General features: G+C 44.0%; 1 protein-coding gene across 1 annotated transcript in view; it reads right to left on the reverse strand.

Annotated features, from left to right (window-relative positions):
- Positions 1–14,468, reverse strand: part of LOC106572974 (caM kinase-like vesicle-associated protein) — a 124,951-nt gene that overhangs the window by 39,343 nt on the left and 71,140 nt on the right. Inside the window, exons 3-4 of the mRNA XM_045696564.1 lie at positions 2,744–2,875; positions 1,402–1,476 (exon numbers count right to left, since the gene is read on the reverse strand). Coding sequence (XP_045552520.1) covers positions 1,402–1,476; positions 2,744–2,875 — 207 coding nt within the window. The remainder of the gene's footprint in view (positions 1–1,401; positions 1,477–2,743; positions 2,876–14,468) is intronic.

A 14,468-nucleotide genomic window follows, 5' to 3' on the forward strand; every position in this document is an offset into this window, starting at 1 on the left:
CCGGACCATATCCTATCTAAGTCTCCCTATGGGACTCCCAATCACGGCCGGATGTGATACAGCCTGGATTCAAACCAGGGTGTCTGTAGTGACACCTCAAGCACTGAGATGCAGTGAGTTAGACCGCTGTGCTACTCGGGAGCCCAGTCCACAAGGACTGCAAGATGAGTGTATCTCATTACCCCTGGTCTCTCTATCATTACCCCTGGTCTCTCTATCATTACCCCTGGTCTCTCTCATTACCCCTGGTCTCTCTCATTACCCCTGGTCTCTCTCTCATTACCCCTGGTCTCTCTCTCATTACCCCTGGTCTCTCATTACCCCTGGTCTCTCTATCATTACCCCTGGTCTCTCTCTCATTACCCCTGGTCTCTCTCTCATTACCCCTGGTCTCTATGATTACCCAAGGTCTCTCTCTCATTACCCCTGGTCCAACAGACCCCTGGTCTCTCTATCATCATTAGTATGCTTGCATCTGTGTCACTCTACTTTTATATTACCTCCCGTCTCACTCCTCCCGTCTCACTCCTCCCGTCTCACTCCTCCCATCTCACTCCTCCCGTCTCACTCCTCCAGTTTCACGCCTCCCGTCTCACTCCTCCAGTTTCACTCCTCCTGTTTCACGCCTCCCGTCTCACTCCTCCCGTCTCACTCCTCCCGTCTCACTCCTCCCATCTCACTCCTCCCGTCTCCCGTCTCCCGTCTCACTCCTCCCGCCTCCCGTCTCACTCCTCACGCCTCCCGCCTCCCGTCTCACTCCTCCCGTCTCACTCCTCCCGTCTCACGCCTTCCGTCTCACTCCTCCCGTCTCACGCCTCACGCCTCCCGCCTCCCGTCTCACTCCTCACGCCTCCCGCCTCCCGTCTCACTCCTCACTCCTCACGCCTCCCGCCTCACGCCTCCCGCCTCCCGTCTCACTCCTCCCGTCTCACTCCTCCCGTCTCACTCCTCCCGTCTCACGCCTCACGCCTCCCGCCTCCCGTCTCACTCCTCACGCCTCCCGCCTCCCGTCTCACTCCTCCTGTTTTATATCTGTTGCAATCTGTTTTTAAACTAATCGCAGTTATCCAATAAGAGCCGTCCGAGCCCAGAGCTAAGCCAATGAGCTGTAAGACGCGAGCTCATGCTGATTTTTTCATAACGATTGTTATTCTTTTATTTTCAATTAAAAATAAATAAATTAACCTTTTATTTTCACGGAGAGTCTCTGCCTAACACCCATCCATGAGCACTGCTTTAGGAACACAGTGGTGGGCGTGTGCGCAGTCACCAATACAGCAACTTTATGAAGGGTAAATATCTGCTCTAGCTAAAATAGTGTGTCTCTTCTGTTGCAGAGAGGAGCAGAGTAATAACCTACTGTGGCCTTGGAGGTCATGAATACAGTAGAAACACACTCACAGCTCCTGGATGATGAAGTACTCTTTCCGCGTCTCAAACGTGTCGATCAGTTGGAGGATGTTTGGATGTTTGACCCTGGAACAGCCAGAGGAGGAGGCATTCAGACACAGCTTTCTATTAACAGTAACCAGAGGAGGCATTCAGACACTTAAACTGGGTTCTATTGACTACGCTTGGCTGAGGACCAGAGTGTCTGCCTTGCTGGGGACTGAGGACCACAGTGTCTGCTGGCTGAGGACTGAGGACCACAGTGTCTGCTGGCTGAGGACTGAGGACCACAGTGTCTGCTGGCTGAGGACTGAGGACCACAGTGTCTGCTGGCTGAGGACTGAGGACCACAGTGTCTGCTGGCTGAGGACTGAGGACCAGAGTGTCTGCTGGCTGAGGACTGAGGACCAGAGTGTCTGCTGGCTGAGGACCAGAGTGTCTGCTGGCTGAGGACCAGAGTGTCTGCTGGCTGAGGACTGAGGACCAGAGGGTCTGCTGGCTGAGGACTGAGGACCACAGTGTCTGCTGGCTGAGGACTGAGGACCAGAGTGTCTGCTGGCTGAGGACTGAGGACCACAGTGTCTGCTGGCTGAGGACTGAGGACCACAGGGTCTGCTGGCTGAGGACTGAGGACCACAGGGTCTACTGGCTGAGGACTGAGGACCACAGGGTCTACTGACTGAGGACTGAGGACCACAGGGTCTACTGGCTGAGGACCACAGGGTCTACTGGCTGAGGACTGAGGACCACAGGGTCTACTGGCTGAGGACTGAGGACCACAGGGTCTACTGGCTGAGGTTTAGGACCACAGTTTTTTCCTTTAAATGAATGTCTGCTTTAGATCCGGAGAACAGGTTTGCATCTCAAATGGTTCCCTGCTTTAGGAGAACATCTCAAATGGCTCCCTGCTTTAGGAGAACATCTCAAATGGCTCCCTGCTTTAGGAGAACATCTCAAATGGTTCCCTGCTTTAGGAGAACATCTCAAATGGTTCCCTGCTTTAGGAGGACATCTCAAATGGTTCCCTGCTTTAGGAGAACATCTCACATGGTTCCCTGCTTTAGGAGGACATCTCACATGGCTCTCTGCTTTAGGAGGACATCTCAAATGGTTCCCTGCTTTAGGAGGACATCTCAAATCGTTCCCTGTACCAGCGTTGAAAGTAGCAGACTCTACAGGGCACAGGGTTTCATTTGGGATGCCAGGTGTGTGGACTCCCTGGCTTATCAATGTAGAAAACAGTCAACAAAAACCGTCAGCTGTACTTTGATAAGCCTGCATTCAAATGTTCTGTCAGGCTTTCTACTCTCACTCGGATACATGAAGAAAGACTCATTTAAACAGGATCGCATACATTTTGAGGATCAGGATTTCATTCTTGGCAGCCTTGCGTACTTTCCTCCCGTCCTTCTTCAGAAACTTCTTACAGACGAACACCTTGTTGGTTTGTCGGTCTTTAGCCATACACAGCTCACAGAACTCCTTCCTAGAGAGAGGAGAGAGATGGAGAGAGACGGAGAGGGAGAGAGAGAAGAGAGAGATGGAGAGAGAGAGAAGAGAGAGATGGAGAGAGAGAGAGAGAGAGGAGAGAGAGAGAGAGAGGAGAGAGAGGGAGGAGAGAGAGAGAGGGACGGAGAGAGAGAGACGGAGAGAGAGAGACGGAGAGAGAGAGACAGAGAGAGAGAGACAGAGGAGAGAGACGGAGAGAGACGGAGAGAGAGGGAGATAGACGGAGAGGGAGAGAGGGAGAGAGGGAGAGAGACGGAGAGAGGGGGAGAGAGGGGGAGAGAGAGAGACGGAGAGAGAGAAACGGAGAGAGAGGGAGTGAGAGAGAGACAGAGAGAGAGATGGATAGAGAGAGAGGAGTGAGAGACGGAGAGAGAGAGGGATGGAGAGAGAGAAACGGAGAGAGAGGGAGTGAGAGAGAGACAGAGAGAGAGATGGATAGAGAGAGAGGAGTGAGAGACAGAGAGAGAGAGGGGGAGAGAGAGAGAGAGGGGGAGAGAGAGAGAGAGAGAGGGGAGAGAGAGAGAGAGAGAGGGGAGAGAGAGAGAGGGGGAGAGAGAGAGGGAGAGAGAGAGAGGGAGAGAGAGAGAGGGAGAGAGAGAGATGGAGAGAGAGAGACGGAGAGAGAGGAGAGAAAGAGGAGAGAGAGAGAGTGAGGACACCATGGATCATTTATCTATTTCATTTAGAATTTTAGGTAACAAAAAACATGTCATTTTTTTGGGGGATAAAATATTGAATTTGTCCTTTACTGCTATAGGCCATAGAAACAAAATGAATAACACATTCATAAATGGCAAAACAGACAGTAAAACAATGAATCATAAGGAAAAAGGTTTTGCAGGGCCTGTCCGATATTGTTTTATTCTATAAACTACTGACAACATTTCTCCCAAATTCCAAATAAAAATATTGTCATTTAGAACATTTATTAGCATTTATTTGGTGATTGAAAATCTGGGTTATTCCACCAAATATGATTTCTGAACTCTTCCTAAGTTAAAACATTAGTATTGTGTTGTTTTAAAATGAATATGAACTTATTTTCTTTGCATTATTCGAGGTCTGACAACACTGCATCTTTTTTTTGTTATTTTGACCAGTTGTCATTTTCTGCAAATAAATGCTCTAAATTACAATATTTTTATTTGGAATTTGGGAGAAATGTTGTCAGTAGTTTATAGAATAAAACAAAAATGTTCATTTTACCCAAACACATACCTATAAATAGTAAAACCAGAGAAACTGATAGTTTTGCAGTGGGCTCTTAATTCTTTCCAGAGCTGTGTGTGTGTGTGTGTATTAACAGTGTGTGTGTGTGTGTGTGTATTAACAGTGTGTGTGTGTGTGTATTAACAGTGTGTGTGTGTGTGTGTGTATTAACAGTGTGTGTGTGTGTGTGTATTAACAGTGTGTGTGTGTGTGTGTGTGTGTGTGTGTACGTGTGTGTGTGTGTGTATTAACAGTGTGTGTGTGTGTGTGTATTAACAGTGTGTGTGTGTGTGTGTGTGTGTGTGTGTGTGTGTGTGTGTGTGTGTGTGTGTGTGTATTGTGTGTGTGTGTATTAACAGTGTGTGTGTATATATACACATATATGCACACCCACACACACACACACACACACACACGTACAGTGCATTCGTAAACTATTCAGACCCCTTCTGTCACAGGTGTCGTAATGTAGAGACCAAGGCGCAGCGGGTTGCGTGCTCATAATTATATTTATTATAGCGAACACGGGAAAACAATAAACAAAGAACGACAGCTAACAGATTTGCAGGCTATAACTACAAGTAGTGCAAATACAACTACCCACGAAAAACAAAGACAAACACACTGTCACGTCCTGACCAGCAGAGGGAGGTATTGTATCAGTTGTGGTCAGGATGTGGCAGGTTGTTTGTATGTTAACGGTTTGTGTTGGGGATGGGACTCCCAATTGAAGGCAGGTGTGTTGAGTTGCCTTTGATTGGGAGTCCTATATAGAAGGGTGTGTTTTTCTTTGGGATTGTGGGTAGTTGTTTGTGTGCACTGCGTTTGTTTTAGCACACTGTTGCCGTTGTGAGTATTGTTTTTTTGGTTTTCCAGTGGATACTTTACTTGTTTTTTATCAATAAACATGAGTATCCACATTCCCGCTGCGCCTTGGTCCATTCCTAACGACGGTCGTTACACCCTACTATATAGGACTCCCAATCAAAGGCAACTCAACACACCTGCCTTCAATTGAGAGTCCAACCCCAATCAACTAGACATAGAAACACAGACATAGACCAGTGACAAACCCCATAATACATACATCAACTACCCTCTGCCACGTCCTGACCAAACTACAATAACCAAATATACTCTATACTGGTCAGGACGTGACACCTTCACTTGTTCCACATTTTGTTACTTTACAGCCTTATTCTAAAATGGATTAAGTACATTTTCCCCTCAATCTACACACAATCCCCCATAATGACAGAGCAATTTTTGCAAATGTATAAAAAAAATAATAATAATGAAATATCACATTTACATAAGTATTCAGACCCTTTACTCAGTATTTTGTTGAAGCACCTTTGGCAACGATTACAGCCTCGAGTCTTCTTGGGTATGACGCTACAAGCTTGGCACACCTGTATTTGGGGAGTTTCTTCCATTCTTCTCTGCAGATCCTCTCAAGCTCTGTCAGGTTGGATGGGGAACGTCGCTGCACAGCAATTTTGAGGTCTCTTCAGAGATGTTCGATAGGGTTCAAGTCCGGGCTCTGGCTGGGCCACTCAAGGACATTCAGAGACTTGTCCCGAAGCCACTCCTGCGTTGTCTTGGCTGTGTGCTTAGGGTCGTTGTCCTGTTGGAAGGTGAACCTTCACCCCAGTCTGAGGTCCTGGGCGCTCGGAAGCATGTTTTCATCAAGGATCTCTCTGTACTTTGCTCCGTTCATCTTTCCCTCGATCCTGACTAGTCTCCAAGTCCCTGCTGCTGAAAGACATCCCCACAGCATGATGCTGCCACAACCATGCTTCACCGTAGGGATGGTGCCAGGTTTCTTCCGGATGTGACGCTTGGCATTCAGGCCGAAGAGTTCAATCTTGGTTTCATCAGATCAGAGAATCTTGTTTCTTTGAGAGTCCTTTAGGTGTCTTTGGGCTGTGGGCTGTTATGTGCCTTTTACAGAGGAGTGGCTTCCATCTGTCCACCTTACCTTAAAGGCCTGATTGGTGGAGTGCTGCAGAGATGGTTGTCCTTCTGGAAGGTTCTCCCATCTCCACAGAGGAACTACAGATCTCTGTCAGAGTGACCATCGGGTTCTTGGTCACCTCCCTGACCAAGGCCCTTCTCCCCTGATTGCTCAGTTTGGCCAGGCAGCCAGCTCTAGGAAGAGTCTTGGTGGTTCCAAACTTCTTCCATTTAATAATGATGGAGGGCACTGTGTTCTTGGGGACCTTCAATGCTGCAGACATTTTTGGTACCCTTCCCCAGATCTGTGCCTCGACACAATCCTGTCTCTGAGCTCTAACGACAAATCTTTCGACCTGATGGCTTGGTTTTTGCTTTGACATGCACTGTCAACTGTGGGACCTCATATAGACAGGCGTGTGCCTTTCCAAATCATGTCCAATCAATTTAATTTACCACAGGTGGACTCCAATCAAGTTGTAGAAACATTTACATTTACATTACATTTAAGTCATTTAGCAGACGCTCTTATCCAGAGCGACTTACAAATTGGTGCATTCACTATTTTGAGGAAGTGTATATTGGCTAAGGCGTCTCAAGATGGAAGAACAGTGCTATATAATAGCACCTTATTCCTAAGTATACAACCTTTGAACAGGTACAATTGGGTCAAAAATAGTGCACTATACTATATTTATCAATAAGGTGAAATTTGGGAAGAACTTATTGTTTCACATTCTGCCTGCCCCCACTATAAAACATGGTCTATAAAACATGGTCTTCCTCCACTATAAAACATGGTCTACCCCCACTATAAAACATGGTCTACCCCTACTATAAAACATGGTCTACCCCCACTATAAAACATGGTCTACCCCCAATATAAAACATGGTCTACCACCACTATAAAACATGGTCTACCCCCACTATAAAACATGGTCTACCCCCACTATAAAACATGGTCTACCCCCACTATAAAACATGGTCTACCCCCACTATAAAACATGGTCTACCCCCACTATAAAACATGGACTATAAAACATGGTCTACCCCCACTATAAAACATGGTCTACCTCCACTATAAAACATGGTCTACCCCCACAATAAAACATGGTCTACCCCCACTATAAAACATGGTCTACCCCCACTATAAAACATGGTCTATAACACATGGTCTACCCCCACTATAAAACATGGTCTACCCCCACTATAAAACATGGTCTATAACACATGGTCTACCCCCACTATAAAACATGGTCTACCCCCACTATAAAACATGGTCTACCCCCACTATAAAACATGATCTACCCCCACTATAAAACATGGTCTACCCCCACTATAAAACATGGTCTACCACCACTATAAAACATGGTCTACCCCCACTATAAAACATGGTCTATAACACATGGTATACCCCCACTATAAAACATGGTCTAACCCCACTATAAAACATGGTCTATAACACATGGTCTACCCCCACTATAAAACATGGTCTACCCCCACTATAAAACATGGTCTACCCCCACTATAAAACATGGTCTACCCCCACTATAAAACATGGACTATAAAACATGGTCTACCCCCACTATAAAACATGGTCTACCTCCACTATAAAACATGGTCTACCCCCACTATAAAACATGGTCTACCCCCACTATAAACATGGTCTACCACCACTATAAATCATGGTCTACCTCCACTATAAAACATGGTCTACCCCCACTATAAAACATGGTCTACCTCCACTATAAAACATGGTCTACCACAACTATAAAACATGGTCTACCCCCAATATAAAACATGGTCTACCCCCACTATAAAACATGGTCTATAAAACATGGTCTTCCCCCAACATAAGACATGGTCTACCTCCACTATAAAACATGGTTTACCTCCTCTATAAAACATGGTCTACCTCCACTATAAAACATGGTCTACCCCCACTATAAAACATGGTCTACCTCCACTATAAAACATGGTCTACCTCCACTATAAAACATGGTCTACGCCCACTATAAAACACTATAAAACATGGTCTACCTCCACTATAAAACATGGTCTACCCCCACTATAAAACATGGTCTACCCCCACTATAAAACATGGTCTACCCCCACTATAAAACATGGTCTACCCCTACTATAAAACATGGTCTACCCCCACTATAAAACATGGTCTACCCCCACTATAAAACATGGTCTTCCTCCACTATAAAACATGGTCTACCCCCACTATAAACAATGGTCTACCACAACTATAAAACATGGTCTACCCCCAATATAAAACATGGTCTACCCCCACTATAAAACATGGTCTATAAAACATGGTCTTCCCCCAACATAAGACATGGTCTACCTCCACTATAAAACATGGACTACCTCCACTATAAAACATGGTCTACCACTACTATAAAACATGGTCTACCCCCACTATAAAACATGGACTATAAAACATGGTCTACCCCCACTATAAAACATGGTCTACCCCCACTATAAAACATGGTCTACCCCCACTATAAAACATGGACTCCCACTATAACACATGGACTCCCCCCATGGTCTACCCCCACTATACAACATTGTCTACCCCCACTATAAAACATGGTCTACCCCCACTATAAAACATGGTCTTCCTCCACTATAAAACATGGACTACCCCCACTATAAAACATGGTCTTCCTCCACTATAAAACATGGTCTTCCTCCACTATAAAACATGGTCTTCCTCCACTATAAAACATGGTCTACCCCCACCATAAAACATGGTCTACCCCCACTATAAAACATGGTCTACCACCACTATAAAACATGGTCTACCCCCACTATAAAACATGGTCTATAAAACATGGTCTACCTCCACTATAAAACATGGTCTACCTCCACTATAAAACATGGTCTACCTCCACTATAAAACATGGTCTATAACACATGGTCTACCCCCACTATAAAACATGGTCTATAACACATGGTCTACCCCCAATATAAAACATGGTCTACCCCCACTATAAAACATGGTCTACCCCCACTATAAAACATGGTCTACCCCCACTATAAAACATGGTCTACCCCCACTATAAAACATGGTCTACCCCCACTATAAAACATGGTCTATAAAACATGGTCTTCCCCAACTATAAAACATGGTCTACCCCCACTATAAAACATGGACTACCCCCACTATAAAACATGGTCTACCCCCCTATAAAACATGGTCTACCCCCACTATAAAACATGGACTATAAAACATGGTCTACCCCCACTATAAAACATGGTCTACCCCCACTATAAAACATGGTCTACCCCCACTATAAAACATGGACTACCCCCACTATAAAACATGGACTACCCCCACTATAAAACATGGTCTACCCCCACTATACAACATTGTCTACCCCCACTATAAAACATGGTCTTCCTCCACTATAAAACATGGTCTACCCCCAATATAAAACATGGTCTACCCCCACTATAAAACATGGACTACCCCCACTATAAAACATGGTCTTCCTCCACTATAAAACATGGTCTTCCTCCACTATAAAACATGGTCTTCCCCACTATAAAACATGGTCTACCCCCACCATAAAACATGGTCTACCCCCACTATAAAACATGGTCTACCACCACATAAAACATGGTCTACCCCCACTATAAAACATGGTCTATAACACATGGTCTACCTCCACTATAAAACATGGTCTACCTCCACTATAAAACATGGTCTACCTCCACTATAAAACATGGTCTACACATGGTCTACCCCACTATAAAACATGGTCTACTCTCCCACTATAAAACATAGTCTACCCCCACTATAAAACATGGTCTACCCCCACTATAAAACATGGTCTACCCCCACTATAAAACATGGTCTACCCCCACTATAAAACATGGACTACCCCCACTATAAAACATGGACTACCCCCACTATAAAACATGGTTATACAATTCTACCTCCACTAAAAAACATGGTCTACCCCACTATAAAACATGGACTACCCCCACTATAAAACATGGTCTACCCCCACTATAAAACATGGTCTACCTCCACTATAAAACATGGTCTAAAACTCTACCCCTACTATAAAACATGCTCTACCCCCACTATAAAACATGGTCTATAACACATGGTCTACCCCCACTATAAAACATGGTCTACCCCCACTATAAAACATGGTCTACCTCCACTATAAAACATGGTCTACCACCACAATAAAACATGGACTACCCCCACTATAAAACATGGTCTACCCCCACTATAAAACAGGGTCTACCCCCACTATAAAACATGGTCTACCCCCACTATAAAACATGGTCTACCCCCACTATAAAACATGGACTACCCCCACTATAAAACATGGTCTACCCCCACTATAAAACATGGTCTACCCCCACTATATAAACATGGTCTACCCCACTATAAAACATGGTCTACCCCCACTATAAAACATGGTGTACCCCCAGTATAAAACATGGTCTACCTCCACTATAAAACATGGTCTACCCCTACAATAAAACATGGTCTACCCCCACTATAAAACATGGTCTATAACACATGGTCTACCCCCACTATAAAACATGGTCTACCCCCACTATAAAACATGGTCTACCTCCACTATAAAACATGGTCTTCCTCCACTATAAAACATGGTCTTCCTCCACTATAAAACATGGTCTACCTCCACTATAAAACATGGTCTACAACCACTATAAAACATTGTCTACCCCCACTATAAAACATGGTCTACCCCTACTATAAAACATGGTCTATAAAACATGGTCTTCCCCCACTATACAACATTGTCTACCCCACTATAAAACATGGTCTACCCCCACTATAAAACATGGTCTATAAAACATGGTCTTCCCCCACTATAAGACATGGTCTACCTCCACTATAAAACATGGTTTACCTCCTCTATAAAACATGGTTTACCCCCACTATAAAACATGGTCTACCTCCTCTATAAAACATGGTTTACCCCCACTATAAAACATGGTCTACCTCCACTATAAAACATGGTCTACCTCCACTATAAAACATGGTCTACCCCAACTATAAAACATGGTCTACCCCCACTATAAAACATGGTCTACCCCCACTATAAGACATGGTCTACCTCCACTATAAAACATGGTTTACCCATCCTCCTCTATAAAACATGGTTTACCCCCACTATAAAACATGGTCTACCTCCTCTATAAAACATGGTCTACCCCCACTATAAAACATGGTCTACCCCCACTATAAAACATGGTCTACCTCCTCTATAAAACATGGTTTACCCCCACTATAAAACATGGTCTACCCCCACTATAAAACATGGTCTATCTCCACTATAAAACATTGTCTACCCCCACTATAAAACATGGTCTACCCCCACTATAAAACATGGTCTACCCCCACTATAAAACATGGTCTACCCCCACTATAAAACATGGTCTACCTCCACTATAAAACATGGTCTACCCCCACTATAAAACATGGTCTACCCCCACTATAAAACATGGTCTATCTCCACTATAAAACATTGTCTACCCCCACTATAAAACATGGTCTACCTCCACTATAAAACATGGTCTACCTCCACTATAAAACATGGTCTACCCCCACTATAAAACATGGACTATAAAACATGGTCTACCCCCACTATAAAACATGGTCTACCTCCACTATAAAACATGGTCTACCTCCGCTATAAAACATGGTCTACCCCCACTATAAAACATGGACTATAAAACATGGTCTACCCCTACTATAAAACATGGTCTACCCCCACTATAAAACATGGACTACCCCCACTATAAAACATGGACTACCCCCACTATAAAACATGGTCTACCCCCACTATAAAACATGGTCTACCTCCACTATAAAACATGGTCTACCGCCACTATAAAACATGGTCTACCTCCACTATAAAACATGGTCTACCCCCACTATAAAACATGGTCTACCCCCACTATAAAACATGGTCTACCCCCACTATAAAACATGGTCTACCTCCACTATAAAACATGGTCTACCCCTACTATAAAACATGGTCTACCCCCACTATAAAACATGGTCTACCCCCAATATAAAACATAGTCTACCTCCACTATAAAACATGGTTTACCCCCACTATATAACATTCTACCACACTATAAAACATGGTCTACCCCCACTATAAAACATGGTCTACCTCCACTATAAAACATGGTCTACCCCAACTATAAAACATGGTCTACCCCCACTATAAAACATGGTCTTCCTCCACTATAAAACATGGTCTACCCCCACTATAAAACATGGTCTATAAAACATGGTCTTCCTCCACTATAAAATTTGGTCTACCCCCACTATAAAAAATGGTCTAGCCCCACTGTAAAACATGGTCTACCCCCACTATAAAACATGGTCTACCCAACTATAAAACATGGTCTTCCTCCACTATAAAACATGGTCTACCCCCACTATAAAACATGGTCTATAAAACATGGTCTTCCTCCACTATAAAATTTGGTCTACCCCCACTATAAAAAATGGTCTAGCCCCACTATAAAACATGGTCTACCCCCACTATAAAACATGGTCTACTCCCACTATAAAACATGGTCTACCCCCACTATAAAACATGGTCTACCCCCACTATAAAACATGGTCTATAACACATGGTCTACCCCCACTATAAAACATGGTCTACCCCCATAAAACATGGACTACCCCCACTATAAAACATCGTCTACCCCCACTATAAAACATGGTCTACCTCCACTATAAAACATGGTCAATAAAACATGGTCTACCCCCACTATAAAACATGCTCTACCTCCACTATAAAACATGGTCTATAACACATGGTCTACCCCCACTATAAAACATGGTCTACCCCCACTATAAAACATGGTCTACCACCACTATAAAACGTGGTCTACCTCCACTATAAAACATAGTCTACCCCCACTATAAAACATGGTCTACCCCCACTATAAAACATGGTCTACCCCCACTATAAAACATGGTCTACCCCCACTATAAAACATGGACTACCTCCACTATAAAACATGGACTACCTCCACTATAAAACATGGTTTACCTCCACTAATAAACATGGTCTACCCGCACTATAAAACATGGGCTACCCCCACTATAAAACATGGTCTACCCCCACTATAAAACATGGTCTACCTCCACTATAAAACATGGTCTACCCCTACTATAAAACATGGTCTACCCCCACTATAAAACATGGTCTATAACACATGGTCTACCCCCACTATACAACATGGTCTACCCCCACTATAAAACATGGTCTACCTCCACTATAAAACATGGTCTACCACCACAATAAAACATGGACTACCCCCACTATAAAACATGGTCTACCTCCACTATAAAACATGGTCTACCCCCACTATAAAACATGGTCTACCCCCAATATAAAACATGGTCTACCCCCACTATAAAACATGGTCTACCCCCACTATAAAACACGGTCTACCCCCACTATAAAACATGGTCTACCCCCAATATAAAACATGGTCTACCCCCACTATAAAACATGGTCTACCCCCACTATAAAACATGGTGTACCCCCAGTATAAAACATGGTCTACCCCTTCTATAAAACATCGTCTACCCCCACTATAAACATGGTCTACCACCACTATAAAACATGGTCTACCTCCACTATAAAACATGGTCTACCCCTACAATAAAACATGGACTACCCCCACTATAAAACATGGTCTATAAAACATGGTCTACCCCCACTATAAAACATGGTCTACCTCCACTATAAAACATGGTCTTCCTCCACTATAAAACATGGTCTTCCTCCACTATAAAACATGGTCTTCCTCCACTATAAAACATGGTCTACCCCCACTATAAAACATGGTCTACACCCACTATAAAACATGGTCTACAACCACTATAAAACATTGTCTACCCCCACTATAAAACATGGTCTATAAAACATGGTCTTCCCCCACTATAAGACATGGTCTACCTCCACTATAAAACATGGTTTACCTCCTCTATAAAACATGGTTTACCCCCACTATAAAACATGGTCTACCTCCTCTATAAAACATGGTTTACCCCCACTATAAAACATGGTCTACCTCCACTATAAAACATGGTCTACCTCCACTATAAAACATGGTCTACCCCAACTATAAAACATGGTCTACCCCCAACATAAAACATGGTCTACCCCCACTATATAACATGGTCTACCCCCATTATAAATCATGGTCTACCTCCACTATAAAACATTGTCTACCTCCACTATAAAACATGGTCTACCCCCACTATAAAACATGGTCTACCCCCACTATAAGACATGGTCTACCTCCACTATAAAACATGGTTTACCTCCTCTATAAAACATGGTTTACCCCCACTATAAAACATGGTCTAC

The sequence above is a fragment of the Salmo salar genome, chromosome ssa15 (assembly GCF_905237065.1).
Source record: "Salmo salar chromosome ssa15, Ssal_v3.1, whole genome shotgun sequence".
In the NCBI taxonomy this organism is placed as follows: Eukaryota; Metazoa; Chordata; class Actinopteri; order Salmoniformes; family Salmonidae; genus Salmo; species Salmo salar.